Source organism: Pelecanus crispus, chromosome 2, assembly GCF_030463565.1.
Source record: "Pelecanus crispus isolate bPelCri1 chromosome 2, bPelCri1.pri, whole genome shotgun sequence".
In the NCBI taxonomy this organism is placed as follows: domain Eukaryota; kingdom Metazoa; phylum Chordata; class Aves; order Pelecaniformes; family Pelecanidae; genus Pelecanus; species Pelecanus crispus.
Window position 1 is genome coordinate 117630961 of NC_134644.1, and position 17995 is coordinate 117648955.

The 17995-nt window shown below is 46.8% G+C and overlaps 1 protein-coding gene across 1 annotated transcript in view; it reads right to left on the reverse strand.

The window, feature by feature from the left end:
• RAB31 (RAB31, member RAS oncogene family) overlaps positions 1–17734 on the reverse strand; it is a 61524-nt gene extending 43790 nt beyond the window's left edge. The window contains exons 1-2 of the mRNA XM_075705049.1: positions 17581–17734; positions 17169–17233 (exon numbers count right to left, since the gene is read on the reverse strand). Of these exons, the coding sequence (XP_075561164.1) occupies positions 17169–17233; positions 17581–17734 (219 nt within the window). The remainder of the gene's footprint in view (positions 1–17168; positions 17234–17580) is intronic.
• Between the last annotated feature and the right edge of the window lie 261 nt (positions 17735–17995).

Here is a 17995-nt window from a genome sequence, read left to right on the forward strand (position 1 = left end):
CAGTACAAAGTGCAAGCTAACCACACTGCCATGCTAGCGTGAGTGTGGACAGCAAAGATAACAGCCTTCAATCATTATTATTTAGAAAATGCTTCCGGACATCAAATTTCCAGCTAATTCTGTGTCTTTTCTTACACATTTCCTTCCCGTCTGCATACAAGTTATCAAATTCAGAGCTGTAGCTGAACTGCTGAGAGAAATGGAGGATTTTAAATTGAAATCAAAGAGCAGAATTTCAATCAACCAATTTCTTATGCCCTTGACAGCATGTGGTATGGATGGCTATGGAGGAAGAAGTGCTTAGCCTGGTGAAAAGGAAGACAGGAACTTGGTGTTTATTTGCATTCCTTCATCTCAAATTGTGGCTTTTGGGGGCATTAGCTATTTGCTTAAGATGCTGAACTCCTTGTTTTGAACAGCCTCTACAGTTTCAAGTAAGAGCATGATCTCTATAGAAAGCAGCTGCAAATAAGGTGGTATCAATCTAGCTGACTAACAAGATGAGAGGATGAAAGGAGGAACAAGAGGAGCACCTTTCAAGGAGCAATCTCTCACACACACAAAATCTCCTTTGGAGTAGCACCACATGCCAACAAATGAGCAAAAAACCCTCCCACTGGATGGCGGGGGGGGAGGGCAACAGTGGAAAGCCTAAGGACATCCTTAGTGAGACTTGTTCGTGCTTTATACTACAGTAAAGCGGCTTTTGAGTACAACAGCGTGGTCACAAGCTGTGTAGAAGCAGTCTAGCCTTTTAGGGACCTCAACATTGAACAAGGCACTGGCTGATTAAGTCACAGGGAACAACTTTGCTTCAAAAAAAATGGACTTGAGACTGAACACACAGCGAGAAGCGAGACCCCTCGCTACCTGACACAGCTGCCCACCAAAGCAAGCTCCATCACAAAACCCATAAAACCCTTCTACAAGAGCTGGACTGTGCTGCAATGCAAAGGAGGGCATTTAATTGGGAAATAGCACCACCTGGTGACTCCTGGTACTAAGAGAGAAGGAAATGGTCAACTTGGCCATACTGGGACAGGAGGAAATGAGAAAGGATCACTGGCTAAATTGCTCAAGTGAGTTGGGAACCAAGAGCCTGGGTAAGGAGGGAAAGGCAACTGCATGATGGAGTTACAAGAACAAGACAAGTGGGACAGACAGAGATGGAAAGAAGAAGAGTGCCTGAGCACCTTCCCTTGGAAACATGGGCATCTCCCACTACTGTACCACCTCAGGAGCCCTGCGTGACAACGAGTGGTGTGAACGTAGCAAAGGCAGCTGCAAAGGGATGCCCATATCCCCACATAAATCACTGTATTAATGTACCATGAAAGGACAAACCCACCCAAGCCTGCAAAGTATCAACAATGTTGTACGCCCCAGAGGGACTTTTATTTTGTTGTTAATTTTTAGGAGATCTGTAGCTGTGGAACCTTATAGACTCACTACCGCCCAAACAAGAATCATGAAGAATCATGCCGCTATTTGCCTTCTACTGATCTTTGGTTCATAGGATCCTCTTGACCAAGACATAACACAGACCAGCAGGTAAACCTACCCTGCCAGATACCCTGTAAGTGATAAGAAAGCGTATTACCTCACACTCCATGGTGTGCTCTCTCATCTCTTCACTCCCACCGCCCCAGTTCACCTTAACAACCTCTCCCTGTTACTGGCTGATTCCCAGCTGAGCATCACCAGATACTTAAGTATGATCACTTCCATGTTCACCACTTCATTTTTCCAGTGAGGAGGAGAAACGAGAGCCCCTGTTTACCATGGGAAAATTCCTACTGAGGTGCCACACATGGGTGGTGGTCACCACTCATCATCCCCCCCTCCCCACCCCCCAACAAAGCAGGAACTGAGAGCAAACTTGGCAAATCTCTTCAGCATGTGAAACCTCAACAGGGAGGAGCTAAATAAAGCCGAAGTAAAACAGAAAAACTGCAAGTCCCGCTTTAATGCCCATGGAATTTCACCAAGAGCAATATCTGATTTTGGTAACTCAAATGGTCAGAGTTTATTTTCCGGACAAACTTAGGAGACCTTATAACATCTGCACCCTGCCATCATTTTCCTACCCACTCTATCTCAAAATATACGTGCAGTCACAAAAATCCACTTGATGTATTACTCTTCATACAGATAAATTCTTATTTAAAATACAGTAAAAAACTGTGTGAATAACATCTGCTTAGGAACTCTGATAATTGGTCCTGAACTTGAAAAATTAAGTAAAGGATAAGTGTTAAGGAAGTAACTTACAAGTCACTGTACCTCACACTGTCAATGATAATGAGTATTGATTGCAGCAGCTGTTATCTCTATAGGCCATATGCACACACACCAGCATAACAATCTCGTTAAATATCATCCATCATCATTGTGCAATGCAGTGATCAGAGAAACTAAATTCAATTTTCAGACTAAATACACAAATAACCTGAGGCTTTCATAGTTCAGTAAACACATTAGGCAACAGCATCCTGACAAATGTTGTTTTTTAGTACAGTTTGGCAGAAAAAAGTTGGATAAACAACTCTGTGTTATTCTTTCCAAACCAAATTCTTTTTTTAAGTGAACCTTCCCCACACATATTTGTAGCAGCTGAAACTTTCAAAATAATTGTATGACGAGGCAATAATCTTTGACCTGAACTGCCGTTCAACACAAGTTTCTGTTCATACTCCAGCACCCTGTCTCTTCCGTTGTCAAATCCTGTCATTAGGGGCCATAATTTCAAAATAGAGACTTGTTAGTGTCACTTACTAAATAGGAAGAAAAAAAGATTTGATATACCTGTCCCCACACAGAAGGTAATCAAAATCTTCCAGCCAGTCTAGAACTGATAATCCAACCCAAACATTATAGTTTCATATTATGGATTGCCTGCAAATCCCAACAAAGTAATTTTCTTTTATTAAATGAAGGCAGTGGCTCTTACGCAATGAACTATATGCATATCAACTAGGTACAGCATTGAGGAGATGGCTCTCGGTGTTCAGTGTACTATTTCAGTAATATAAAAACTGTCCAGCGGTTGCGTGAAAAATTTCTAAGAGGGATGAATTACCTTCAAATTTGCCCATCCAAGCTCAGCAAGCAACTCAATTCAATGTTCAGACTTTCCCCTCCCAATTTGTAACTACCTCACCTGCTATTTATAACTGCATTTCATACCAAAGAGGAAGAACATAAATTATGAGTGCCAACTGAAACACCAGTTGAAAACTTCAGTCCTGGAGAAAAGAAAGCCCAATCCCTTCTCTCTAGCAGCAATGGGCAACAAAGAAGGAGGAGGCAGAGTTTCAGGGGACAGCTATATAAAGACATTTCCCCTAACAAATGGCAAGCAGCCTCATGGCCCTGGATCTTTGCTCCCAATTAGCGGAGCCCTAGTATAGGTATGTCACCTACCAACAACCAGAGGCAAACAACTCTTCCTTGCCTCTCCGCTGGCCAAAGGCAGCCAGACACCAGCATCCTCGAGCAGTTCAGGAAAAAACCATGCAGGTGGGACAGGGGCTAAGGATTTTGTGAGTGGTCTTATCGCCACAAAACTCTGCCTCTGCTTACCAGTTCCTTTATAGCCAATAGAACAACATGTAAAATCAGCACTCTCTGGATGACCATCGAAGGTCTGACGCAGTCTCCTTTTAGCAGCAGCCTAAAGGTCAGCCAGCTGCTAACAGCATCTTCTTTACTCAGGCTGCCCTTACAACTTGCCAGCCCACCCGCAGCCTTTGGAAACCTGTTTTCATTACCCTTCCAGACACATCACAAAATGTGCCTTCCCCCGGGGCATCAGGGGATGGGGGTGAGTTGAGATTTACTGGAATTTGCCATAATTTGTTATCTACAGTTAAATGTAGATAATGTACATCTACATGGACATTAAATGCCATCAAGGAGAGGTCTAAAATCCTTGAAACCGGGGGTTTTCATTTCCTGAATTGATATGCAGGACTGGGAATGCACAATCAGAGGTTTTTGTACACCTAAACCCGTGTTAGAAAATTTTTCACCAAACCATCATGATTTATTAACTTAGATTAATAGTGATTTAATGTTCATTTCACCTATTGCCTGGATCTGAAGTTCTCCCTAACACAGTAACCACCACCATTTATTTTAAACAGCATCATATAAGGACCCAGCTGGTGCTTTCCCCTCTGTCACCCATGGAGGTAAACAGAAGAGGTAACAGCAAGCACAGTATAGTAAAACCCAGGGCTGAGGTTTTTTATCTGCGGATTTACTGTGTTCTGCCGTGAACTTACTGAGAGTAAAGCTATCTGCACCGAACAGGCTCATAAAAGGAAGACATTATCAGCACAAGGCCGTACCCCTTAAGCAGCTGACTTGAATGTTTTCACCTCCTGTTGATTTCAGCAGGAATGAAACTCAGCAGCTCCTAAAGCTGGTACCACTAGTGCCAGGGAATTCCACTTTTTAGGAAAAGCCCTTTAAATGAGCAGGAACAGATTTTGTTGCTGTTACTGTTAAGACACATTTCACTCTCCACCACAAAAATAACTAGGAAATAAGTATCTAACTTACAACTGACTCTCAGAAGAAAGTTTTGATTCACCTGGCCAATTTTTCTCATCTTCACTCAGACACAGGGATCCAGAAATGGTCAAAAGCATAGGGACTTTGCAAATCTCAATTGAAAACACGCTGGGAGCATTTCAAATGGCAACGTTAAACCATGAAGCTTAGTACATTTAAGGACATCTCCTCAAGGGACAAGAATAGCTGGGCTAGAAGAAGAGCCAATTTGATCGTTCCCTCCAAATCAGGAAGAGACAGAGCCACACAGACGGTGCTGAGGAGTCCCGCTCAGGACAGGCTGTTTGGGTGCCGAACACGCTTCTTCTGTGTTGCAGCCTGAGTGCTTAGGACGGTGTGGGACTGAGTCCAAAGCTCCTGCAGACCCCAGACACGGCAGAATGACACAGGGATTTTGGACAACTCAAGTGGCCCATGCGATCCTACCAGATCTCCCTTTCAGTTACCAGATCTGAAACACAGTGCTCTTCGCTGGTCAAAAGATACAGCTTCATTTAATGGAATGTAAACAACAATTCTGCAGGTTCAGCTGGACAAAAGTGTTTTGAAACATAAATGAAACAACACTAGGACAAAGTTACAGCTTTAAAAGAAAAAAAAAAAAGGAAACTGAAGGCTAAAACCAAGGGAGAGGTGGTGGGTTTTTTTTCACTCTGCCTTACTATTTTGTATATATTAGTCCCTTCACTGGTTTGCTCTGTGTGGTTTTGTGTTTTCTTATTCTCAGCTTCTCCTTCCCTTGCTCCTGCTCTGACTTTACCCCACACGTTCCTCATTCCCTCCCACCAGTCCCCCACAATGCTCCTCTAATGCTTTCCCTCGGTCTCTCGGTTTTGTTCCTCCACTTCCTCCTCCTCCATTAGTCTCTTTCTTTATCACTTTGTTCTTCTAAATCTCCTCTACATGGACTTTTACACCCCTTTTCCTACTAGTCATCACTTAAACTATTCCTGAAAAACTTTTTAGGCTGTAGGGCTGCCACTGTCCTTCAGACAAACTTTAAATTTGGAGTTGTCCTACAGGTGCCAAAGGTTCATCCTCTCTCTCTCTTTCTCCACACCAGCCTAAAGGAGAAAGCAAACCTAGCCACAAACTCTGGATCAACTTAATCACCTGGTCAAATAAAGCACCATCTCCAAAGAGCCTACCAGATGCTGAAAACCAAGCACAGGTGAAACTGAGCTACTTTATCTGCTTTTAATGTTAAATGACATGAATCACTCAAGAGCTGTGTCATCTCAAATACTTAATTTATATAAACTTTTTATCTTTGTCCTCCACACAGCACTCCGTTCAGCTGTGTATTAAAGTATATGCTGAGCTTTAAGCTTGGGATTCAATTTAGCCCGTTCAGCAAAGGCTGAACAATGCGCCCCGATACATCACTGAAGCGGGATTGCCCCAATGCTTAGAATTAAACACATGCTTAAGGACACTATTCAAATTAGGGCTTCAGTAACATGATCTTAAATCAGCATTTATGTTATCTGGTTTTATACAACTGCCATTTTTGTCACATAAAACGTGCTCCAACTGTCTGTCTAATGCCTAGGCATGCATTTATTCTTTTCAAGTACATCCTGCAGGAAAAAAATAAAAGAAGAATATGCAAGAGGTGAGAAGGGAATATCAAAGGACGGAACAATTGACTCCGAAGACTATTCACACAAACTGCACTCTGCTGCTGGAGTCATAACAGCTGAAGATATTAAATGTGGGGGACAATGTTTAATTCCTTCATTGACATTCAAGCAAACTAAGACCAAAACAAAGTCCAACTTTCCTTGAATTTTCCACAAGAGCAGTATTATCCAAAAAAAGAAAAATGCTGGCCTAAGGGATAACATAAGAGAAAACCTTGTTTGTGGCACACTCAAGAGCTGAATATACTAAAAGTAAGACTGTTTGTATAGTATTGCAAAGGTTGAAGTCAGCATGGATTATGCACCATGAAGGACTTCTGGCCTGAATGTGGTTGGAAGCTTCCTGTTCATATCAGCTTTAACAAAATATATTGCAAGTGTTGATTTTATGATTCTTAAAATAGACCCACTTATATTTAGTATGCTAAGGAAAAAAAAAGAGGAAAAAAAAAAAAGATATAATAGACTTCCTATCCAGTAAGGGAATCTGTTCTTTCTCATTTCCCAAAGCCCTCCAGGAATTAACCAGCTGCCAGTTTTATCCAGCCACAAAGTGGAAGTGTGCCCTTACAGACTGGTAGTGGTGTATGTCAGTCAGAGGTGTTTTTTTAAATTAACAAAGACTGTCTTAAGCAAACAAACATAGTATTTGCTTCCACAGACTGCAGAAGCTGCTTGAGATTAAAACTGTGACTGCGCATGGACAAACGCCTCGAATTTTTCAGTTGTAATAAGCTTCTAACTCCAAAACTATGAACCATAGTGATAATGTACCTCCTCCCCTTTAAATCAAGTAGTTAAAAATTAATTAAAGTCCCAAGAGCCAAACTGAGCTTTGGTGTGACTCCACACTGCATTCAAGGGAGTCCTCCTGGGGATGCTTTTCACATCAGTCTTTGGGAAGCCCAGTGATCCTTACTACAGCTTCTCTGTGTTGGCACATACCAGGTGTTGACCAAACACCTAAGGATTCCCAGCATCAGCTTCACAAGCAAGAAATGGGCACATCTGGAGAACACGCATGGCAATCCTGGAGACAAGGTACCAGCTACTGGTTACAAGCAAGAGCTTGTTACAAGATCGAGCAGGTTAAAGATACTCCACTGCCCACTGTGTCTCACTGGTCACCAGTGAGCATGGAAGGACATGCAAATGGCTTCAGACACATCCCATCAGTCAGAAGCACAGCTTTGCTGATGAACCATTAGATCCTACTGACACTTACTAAGTTTTGTTTGCTGCAGAATTAAATGGGCCAAAACAATTTAATTTTTCAAAATTAAAACCACTTTAGGAACCTCTTTAACTCACTTTGGTTCTGTAGACAGGCTTTAAAGCAAAGGAAAATCTGCCTCAGAGAGTCCCTAACTGTAGGTGAATTCCTGCAAGAAGCTGATACTTATCATTTTAAAAGATTGCCCTTACAGTTTTTTATAGTCCCCTGCAGATGTGCCTGGCAGAGGCTGACCGGTCCAACCGGGATACCCGATGACGTCTGCAGCATCCTGTCGCTCTGATGACAAAGAAGGAAACAATAACTCGGGGTCACAAAGCATTTGGTAGCTGGATTTCATACACATGTACTTCCACATGTTGCCCAAGTAAGAACTTAGTCTGTCCAAAACAAAAAGCGCACATTGGTAACTGCTCTACCCTCTCCTCCAAGAAATATAAAAACCACACACTAACCAGCATTTATGTTTAAAAATAGCCAGGCAAAAATAAAAAGCGTTTGTTCCACTGCCTGTTGTTCAGCTTTCACAAGCAGCCCTGCGAGGCTGAAGACCGTAAATCAAACCACTGGCATTTGCTTACACAAGGCTGTGCTCCGAGCCGGCCTCCCATCCACCTCCGCTGGCGGCTTCCTAAAGCTTGGATTTGTCTTCTTGCTGTGGTGTTCAAAACTGCAAGCGTTCACGGGAAGGGTGTACAAAGATGTTTCAGAAGAAAATTGAAACGTCTGCCTTTCCTGGCGTATTACAAGTTAAGTTGAGAAGGAATTTAAGAAATGCCCATTCACCTTGACCCTTACGCCATTACCCAGTCTCTACAAGGTAGGTAGGGAGAAGAAAAACATCTCCGTGAGAATAAAAACATCTTTTATTCTCATTTACTTCAGAAGTGTGTGCCCTGCGGCAGCTCTCACGCACCGTCCGGCGAGGGGCTGCAGGGTTATACTCACACGAGCTGCCCGTAGGCTGCGAACGCAAGTTAGTGGGGGGCGTGACAAGCCCCCACAAGGAGCAGAGCACTGAAGGCTTGCTCTGCCCTGTCCAAAAAGTGTGGGATGATCTAACCCATCGGTGTGATTAGCACTGGATGGAGGTAGGAGGGTTTGGGTTTTTTTTTAATAATCTATAATGCAGCCAATTATCCAAAGGAAGCGGAGGAGGAAAAAAAAAAACAAAACAGCTTACATCTGCTGTCAAGTTTCATGGGCCCAGCATTCAGAAATACCAGGCCATGTAAACTAGAAGGAGAAGACCAGGCTGAACACTCGCTCGCAGTGGCTTTCAAAGGGAAAGCCCATCAGAGCAAGAAACTCCCGGAGAGATAGGAAGTGGCGAGCACTCCTTCTCCTCCCCCCGCAGCAGGAGGCAGGGCCGCTGCCCCGCCTGCCCAAGGACGAGCTGTCCCCACCTGTGTCCCCATGCCAGCCCTGCAGGAAGCTCCAGGGAGGCCAGGGCGACCCACAGACGGCAGCTTCGGCCACGGCCGGGGGGCTGCGCGCTGCCCTACAGCCCTCTGTGCCAGCTGCCGTGGGGTCTGGCTCACCCACGGGGCTGCAGGGCCGGCGGGGAGCAGCTGAAGCCACAACCGAATAGGAAGCACTCGGCTAGTAGCCTGCGGGCCAGCATCCACGGCACGGGCGAGGAAGCCGAGGAGCAGAAGCGGGAATGGATGCTTACTGAACTGACACGCACCGCCAGCTCTGGAGACAGCAAATGATCGCTGCCCTGAAAATGAGATCCTTGGTGCTCCCAGCTTTGCAGGTGGAGCTCCATGAAAGAATAAGACCAACCCTGAGAAAGACTGAAACGCCCGATGGGCACACCACCTAATTCAGCCAGGGCAAATGCGTTTGTTCCCTTTGATGTCAGGATCCAGTAGACCAGACCAGACAAACCCACCCAATTTCCCACCACCTCTCCCGACCCTTTTGGAGGGTACCTCTGGGTATCCATCCATGTGTTGGTGTCGTGGTTTAGCCCCAGCCAGCAACTAAGCACCACGCAGCCGCTCGCTCACTCCCCCTACCCCGATGGGATGGGGGAGAGAATCGGAGGAGTAAGAGTGAGAAACACTCCTGGGTTGAGATAAGAACAGTTTAATAATTGAAATAAAGTAAAATAGTAATGCTAATAGTAACAGTATAATAATGATAATAATAATAATGATACACGAAGCAAGTGATGCACAATGCAATTGCTCACCACCCGCCGACCGATACCCAGACAGTTCCCGAGCAGCGATCGCTGCTCCCCGGCCAACGCCCCCCAGTTTCTATACTGAGCATGACGTCATATGGTATGGAATAGCCCTTTGGGCAGTTTGGATCAACTATTCTGGCTGTGCCCCCTCCCAGTTTCTTGTGCGCCTGGCAGAGCATGGGAAGCTGAAAAAGTCCTTGACTAGCATAAGCAGTACTCAGCAACAACTAAAAACATCAGCATGTTATCAACATTCTTCTCCTACTAAATCCAAAACCCAGCACTATGCCTGCTGCTAGGAAGAAAATTAACTCCATCCCAGCCAAAACCAGGACAGTTGGGCATTCAGCTGGCCCCAAAAAGCAGCTTGAGGAAAACATGAGCAGAGGAAGCCCGAAACCTCCAGATGGAGGTGGAGATGATGGCAAGGCAGCCAAACCGCAACTCCAAACTACAGCCCCACCATCAACGGAGGCTGACGAGCCACCGAAGCTGAGGAGAAACAAGTCGCCCTGCGCTCAACAGCTTGTTTTCCGAGGCAGCACCCGAACTGTGGGGAAGGTGGGGTCAACAGTCCAAACCTGCTAAAGCCAGCTGTGTTGCATTTCAATGCACCCCTCCGTCTTCCCCCGCAAAACCAAGGCGTAGGAAACGAAGAGAACGGTGCCTGCCCTGATCTCATCTGAACGGGGACGCAGCCAGGAAATACGTGATCAACAGCAGTCCCTGGAGGGTCTAACAGCCCCGAAGACTGGGCAAATGGCACTTGGAAGAAGGAGCAGAAGGGAGGCAAAAGAAAAGGTGGGTGTTTGAGAGCAACCGGAGCAGAGCTGGGGCTCCAGCCTCCCTGTAAACGCTTCTCTCAACAAGGAGTTAGCCTGAGAAATTTTAGAAAGAATACGTCTATCCAGCCTGCACACTTGCTGCCTGCAGCACCCACGTACCCAGCTCGGACACAACCCAACATCAGCAAAATTTACTGGCACTGTAATTTATAAACACTGCTGCCTGCAAAAGCCCTGCAGGTTCAGAGGCCGTCGCCCACGGCCAGCTCAGCTAATGCCTATTTTGCCACTTCCTTGAACTGCACTCTAACTGCAACACACCCTATCAATAAGGCAAATGATCACCTTAGAAACAAGCCGTACCATCGACCAGAGTCTCGGAAAACATACTTTCCATGTAAATAAAAACCAGCCTTTTAATATGGCTTGACTTAAGCCAGTTAAAAGGAAATGCCTGATGAGAATGAGAGGGTTTTTCTTTTCCCCACACACTTCTTGCATGCAGAGTTCCTGGTTGCTTCACATAGTCTGCCTCAGCACTATTTCACAGAGTGGGGCTAAAACTGCATTTATGCATGTTAAAAAAAAAAAAATGGAGTTTATTACCAATTTAACTTCCTTATTTTGGTAGAAAGAAAGAATTACTGTAACAAGAGTTTCACAATTTTTCAGCCAATACTAAGAAATGAAAAAGAGAGACTGAAGCAAGGGGCTGGGGAAACAAAAAAAAAAAAAAAAAAAAAAAAAAGGAACACTATGAACAAAAGAAATAAATACAATTTGAGAGACAGTAAAACTAGAGCCTGCATATGATTTCTGGATGATAGCCGCAGCATGGGTCTCATTCAACAGGCAAGTTCTAAGCAGCAGCTGTGACCTGAGAGCTGGTTATCAGTGGATAAGAGCCGATCACGTGCAGCAACAGGCACCAGTCACAGAATACTCTTTTGGTGCCCAGTTGATTAGTAGCAACAAGCTTCCCCTTCAGTGGTTTTGCAGCTACTGAAAGCAAAACCCACTTCAAGTCCTGCCTTCTGCTGCTTCAGAAATCCAGGTTGGTTGTGCTGCTGGAAACGAAAGCAGAATGTGGCCTCTGCGCTCACCTTTTCCTAGAAGGATGTTCCAGTCATAATCCAGTCTACTCACTTTTCTAAGCAGTCCCACCCAAAACTTTTGGAAGATATGAATAAACAAAAAAGTTTTGTAGATAGGCCAGGCAAGCAGTAAGGCCAAGGTCAATATGAAATGCTGAATGCTGTTAAATTCTGACAAAATTTTTACCTACGTATTTAATGTCTACATTGCAAAAATCTGATTTAGTCATTTAAACATTTTATAAATTAATAGGAAAAGGGTAGATTAGGCTTCTGAAAATACTTACTGACACAAGAGAAAAGGCATTTCTTGCTTGCTATGTAACTGGATTTTTATGCAATATTTTCCCCCCAAAACCAAAATGACCACAGTCTCAGTCTTCTTCAGTATCCTGGTAGACTGTTCTTTTGAACAGCAAAGCAGGGCAATGGAGTATGGAAATGCACGCGTAAGTGCAAACTTCAGAGTATTCTTCACCAAGGAAGAATACCAATAATACCATTTCCCAAGGAAATGAGGCATATGTAGTCACGCTACCGTGTGTCTGGCTGTCTGCCTTTCAGTTCCCTGTGGACTTAAAATCGTTGTCGAGTTTTACACGTGATTTGATGTTTCACTACAATGCAAAGAAATAAGCGGCTGGGAGAGAGACACAGATGAGGGCTCCTTTGATGGAAAGGCTGTGACAATGGACATTTCACACCAGTGAGTCCACAAGACAGACAGCCATGCAAAGTTATGATTCGAAAATTTCTCTCATGATAGAGCTACTTGTTTACATAATAAAACATGAATAAATAAGGTGATGATGAACCATTAACACGGGGAAGAAAAAAAAAAAAACATTGCTTGTCAATCTCTGTTCTTCTCTCAGACCGGTATTTTGTGGACAAAATTTTAGAAGGCATACACTTACTTCATCAGTACAATTTTCTTCTTTTTGTGACCACCTTTGTCGTCTGCGCTACTTTGGTCCCTCTTGTTCTGTTTTAGGCTACAGCACTGCAGCTGTTGATGCATGCACAGTTTCTGCACCTGTGTAGTGTTACTGTCTTCAGTAGGATGCTCACTTTAACATGTAGACCCCCTTGCACATATCCAGTGAGAAGAAAGGTCCTTAACTGGTACAACCCATCCAGGGGTTCATTTTTGTTTTAACAGCAGTGCTCCTATTTGGGTTGAGACATCTAGGCACTAAAAGCATTAATAATGACAAACATTTTAGAGTCAGAAGAGAAATAAAATTGTTGTCTTTTATAAACACCAACGCAAACTAAAAGATTCTCAGTCATACGTGTTCAGTATAATAGCTACTTAGAGAAGAAGAGCGGTTACTTAAGCTTTGCACTGAAAAGTCTGATGCATGCATACAGTCTGCTACAGGAATTTGTTCTCCATCCAGCAGAATCCAGAGCTTTACATTATCACGACTTGAAGAAAACTGGAGATATTTTCTCCTTAAGAAAACTATTATCATATTCCCAATTACTTGAATAGTGTTCGAATATCAAACAATTCTGAGCTCAATTCCACAGCCTGCACATGCAGATGCTGCACGCTGAGGTGCATGACATCGTCAAAGGTAATAAACTGTTCTCCATACCTAGCAATTGGGATTCAGTTGTGGAGAATCTTCTGAAGAAATATCCTTTTCCTCCACTGATGAAATGTCACTCCTTTTACAAATGTAGGCTTACCAAATTCAGACAGTATGTTCAGACTACACGCTAGCAGAACACATGCCAGCAAGTGACTTCTTATGAGCAAGAAAATGGAAACACAAACAGGAGGGTGAAGAAATGAAGTCTCAGGCAAGAAAGATGTAGGCACTATGTTTGGGAAAAACTTTCTACAGTAAGAGCAGTTAAGCTCTGGGACATAACCCTGGGGAGAAGATAAACCTTCTTTGTGAGTTTTTTAGGAACAGGTGAGACAAACGTATGTCAGGAAAGCTGTAAGAGGAGCTTTAGGGCCAAGGGATGACCTCTGAGCCTCTTCCAATCCTAACTCTTTTGGTCCTATGATGAACAGTCACAACATAAAAATGTAATAAACAACAACAAAAGGAAAGGAGTAATGGAGGTCACTTTGGATGGTAAGTTAGCTAGCCACCTCCCAAAGTCTCTCTGAAGGGCCGTCAAAGTTTCCTCAGGAAGTGACAAAGACAAGAAACTTTGCCTTAGTCCTAAACCTGGCAATCTCTTCTGCGGTTGCCACACACAATTATGTCAGGACTTGGCAGAGAGTTGTAAATCGCTCCTCCAGCCCGCATAAAGAAAATGTCGGGAGCCAAGGCACATGGCACTCAGCAGCCACAGCCAGATTAGGAAACCTGGCAGCTGCACGCCCGGCCGCATTTCAGCACTGAAGCATGGCTCAGGAACACACCAGCCCCCCTCCGCGCCCCTCTCCTTCACCCCCTCAAGAGGGTGCCCACTCAGGACAGAAACATCGTGCAAGTCAAACAGGAGCTGCATTTCATCTCAGTGCATAAACTGAGCTGCGGCTAAAACTTGCTCAGCCCCAGAAGCAGGTGGCCTCTAACACAGGGACAACTGCTGTGAACAAGCAACCGGCTGGACCGAGAGACCAGGAAGAGGTCGGGGTGACAAGACAGGACCCGGAGCAGATGCTCAAGTGTTTGCACTTACCAAGATGAACACCTTCCATGCAGATACCTCACCGCCCAGCAGCGTTAATTTACTAGGGGAAGCAGTTTAGAAGCAGGCTTGAGGCCACTTGCATGGCAACGTACTCAAAGAGAACTATTAAAATTATACCTGCCCAGCTCTTACCCCTAAGGCTGTGAGGCACTGAACAATTAGGCAGGCATCCTGTTCCTGCCAGCCCACCAGCAAGCTGGAACCATCTCTCCCCAAAGAGCCCTGCCTTCTCAAATTCATGAATAACAAAGCTCCGCCATCAACGAAGCCCGCCTTCCAAACTGACTCACACCTAGCCCAGAGCTGCCCCAGATTTCCTCTCTGTCGTCTTCTTGCTGGCGTCTCCTTCGACGTCTGCAAACCCCCCCTTGTTGTGCACTACGCCAGGCTGCTCCAAAGCGCTCCCGTCACGCCCACAGAGAGGTTTAAAAACCCCAAGATACTCTGGAGGAGGAGGAAGTGAAACGCAGATACCCAAATCCCAGTTTTGTTAGATTTACACGAAAAATTACAGGCCAGGTTCCCTCCTGGCAAAGCGGGGTTACATCCAGGAGCTGGTAACTTACTCCCCATCTCTCCTGCAATGGCTCCAGGCCAAACACTGGCCCTGGAGTACTGTGCTAGCTTATGGGGCTGGCAGCGCGGAGCACAGCCCTGGTTTCTCTATTCCCCTCTCTCCTCACCCTCCCATCTAGACCCTCTACAGCCAAACGGGGCTTCAGGGCTTGGGGAGAAGCTGGCTTTGCAAACGTTGCGCCAGCTGCAGTTTTTCCTCACTGGGGAATTCCAAGCTGGCAGAAACAGCCCAAGCCGGGGCCCTTTGCACAGCTGAGGGCCACAGAGCGTCAGTGATCCTCCTGTCCAATTTAGAGGTGCAGCCTAGGGCTTTGTGCAGAAGTGGAGAGAGATACGGGTTTACAAACTGATTAAATCCCTATTTCTATCAAGGATAGGAACTCATCTGGGGACTTGGACATGCCAGACTTGACTGATTATCAGGGGATCTACTAGATACCATACAGATTAACCTACCACGTCCAGGACCTACTGAAAAGACCATTGTCAAGATTCCTTTTGGTAGATCTGCAAACTTATTTTTGAGTTGCCACCTAGCTTTCAAGCAGCTCAGAAGATTAATGCCTGCACTTGCTCACAAGGACAGGTACGGAGTTTCCCTGTTTTGGAAATCTGTCTGAACTTCCTGAAGAATGAAGGATTCCTCTCTTTTGGGAAAACAGTGTCAACCTCCATGGCAAATGAGATGTCTATGATCAGAAGTAGATGCTTTTCTAGGATTATGCCCTATTAAAACTCAGGAAGGAACATACCACTAACTAGTAAGCGACTCTAACTACAGACACTTACATGTTCCTAAGCATTCCCACTGCCACCCTATCATTTTAATGAATCTACAGAGTAATTGCATACTCCTACTACCACAGAGCTGCTTTATAGGTTTCTTTTCCTGTCCTAAAAGAAGTAAACAATTGCCTTGCAAAACCTCCAGTACATTTTAACGTTACAAAACAGCAATAAATAATGGGCAAGAGGAATGCCATTCCACAAGACACTTCATCTCTATAAAATTACAGCATTTTCTGCTGGGGAAGAAGAAAATAAAGACACATCCGCATATTCTACCACAGACGCCTCACGTTTGTATAAACCGCATTTACTTTGTCTCTGTGCCATTTTAGAAGTCGAAAGCAGGAATTCTAACTGAGAAAGGAGGAACAGCCACTGCCAAATACTTTGGGTTGAACTCTCCAATGCCCTGGCACCACGTCCTGGCACTTACTCCAGGGCAAGTTACCCCCTCCTGCTGGGGTAAGTGTCAACACAAATCAGAGAGAACTGGCACGTCTGTATTTGTTTGGTTTTTTTAATGTTCAACTCATTTGTACCGAATGAAAGAGAATTCACTCGTGCAGCTTTTCTGAATGTTTATGGAGATACGGACCTAAAAGCAGCCTAACTCACACCTGATAATTCGAGATGTTCGGTTTTTAGAAAAAAACCCAACTAAGTAGTGATGCTCCGCTAGCAAGTGTCAGGAGAGGTGGCCCTGTTCGCCCAGGGGGTTTGTAGCAACTCGGTGAGGGCGTTTTGCTGCCAAGTCCCCTGCGTGCAGGGCAGAGAGGGGGCAGGCGGAGCCAAACTGCAGAGCTAAGCACATTGCTGCTCCAGATGTGAAACGCGCACGCGGCTTCGCCAAAAAGCAAAAGAACTGAAAAAGCAATGGCAGAAAGGACGCCCCTGGTACGGAGCCGAGCGAAAGCAGCTCTGAATAAACCCCGGCGAGGAATGAAGCAAAGCACCGACACAGCACGTAGGTGACAGGGGGCCGAGGCGCCCCGAAATCGTGCCGCCGCCGCCTCCCCCCCGTTTCGCTTCCCCCCATTGTTGCGGGGCTCGGCGGAGCCCGCGCTGCCGGCGGCAAGCCCTGAGAGCCTGCCGCGGGGATGGCGGGCACCAAAACCCGCCCGGACGCTTTTGGGGGGCTCCGGCAGCGGAGGGAGACCCGCCGCGGGGCCACCGCCGCCCCCCGCCCCCGGGGGGGAGCCGGCTGTCCGGCGGCGACGCCCCCCCCCCCCCCCCCACTTGGGAAGCGCTGGGGGGGGGGGCACCCCCCAAAGAGAGCTCCTCACCCCCCCACCCCAACCCGTGACGCCCTTCTCACTTTTAAAAAGTTCAGAAACAAGACAAGAAACAAAATAAAACACCAAAGCCTCCCCCCGGAGGCCGGTGCGCCGCTGCCAAGTCTCGGCGTGGAGGAATTCACCGCGGCCGAGCCCCCCCCGCCCGGGACGGGGAGACGCGGCGCCCCCCGGGAGGGAAGTAAGGGGCGGGGGGGGGGGGGGGGAGTGTTCCCCTTTTTAGCGAGCACCCCATCTCCCTCACAGCCCCTACCAGCGCGGTGGGAAAGAAAGGGAAGAAGCGACCCCCCCCCCCCCCCCGCTCCCCTCTACTCACTCCAAGCAGACACACTTTCAGCTCGCGTATCGCCATCATCTGCCCGGGGCCCGGCCGCTCCGCATCCCCCGCCGCCGCCGCCGCTCCGCACTGCCCCGCCGCGGCACGGCACAGCCCCCCCGTCCCGCCCGGGGCCGCCCCCGCCGCTCCGCACTGCCCCGCCGCGGCACGGCACAGCCCCCCCGTCCCGCCCGGGGCCGCCCCCGCCGCTCCGCACTGCCCCGCCGCGGCACGGCACAGCCCCCCCGTCCCGTCCCGTCCCGTCCCGCCGCCCGGGGCCGCCCCCGCCGCCGCCGGTCACATGCGTGCGGCCCCGGCCCCGCCTCGCCGCCCCCCGGCTCTGCCTGCCCGGGGTGCCGGGTCCCCTCCGCCGGAGAGGGGGGGCGGCGTGGGGGGAGAGGCGCACACGCACACGGGTGGTTTCTGGGCTGGGAGGAGCGGATCTGCGGGGTGCTGCGCCCTGCGGCGGGCTGGGGAGCGGGGAGATCCGCTGTAAATATTTGCTGTTGTGAGGAAAAAAAAAAATTAACTCGGTGAGAGACGGCATCCTGCATGGGGCTGCACATATGCTTAGTCCTACACACCATGTGCTGGTCTAGATGCAGGATTTGGACTGCTTCGGTTGCGAACGATCTGAATCCATCTACTTTTTTTTTTTTTTTTTTTCTTTTTTCCTGTTAGTTTGACTTACTACGTGCGGAAAACATTTAAAAGAGTAGCTCCGTTTTTACCCAATCCTAGCCATGCATTTTGCATTAAAACGGTCAGCTCCGGGTTGATAGCAGGGCTGCACCCCACTCATCAAAAAGTTACGCTATATACTAATG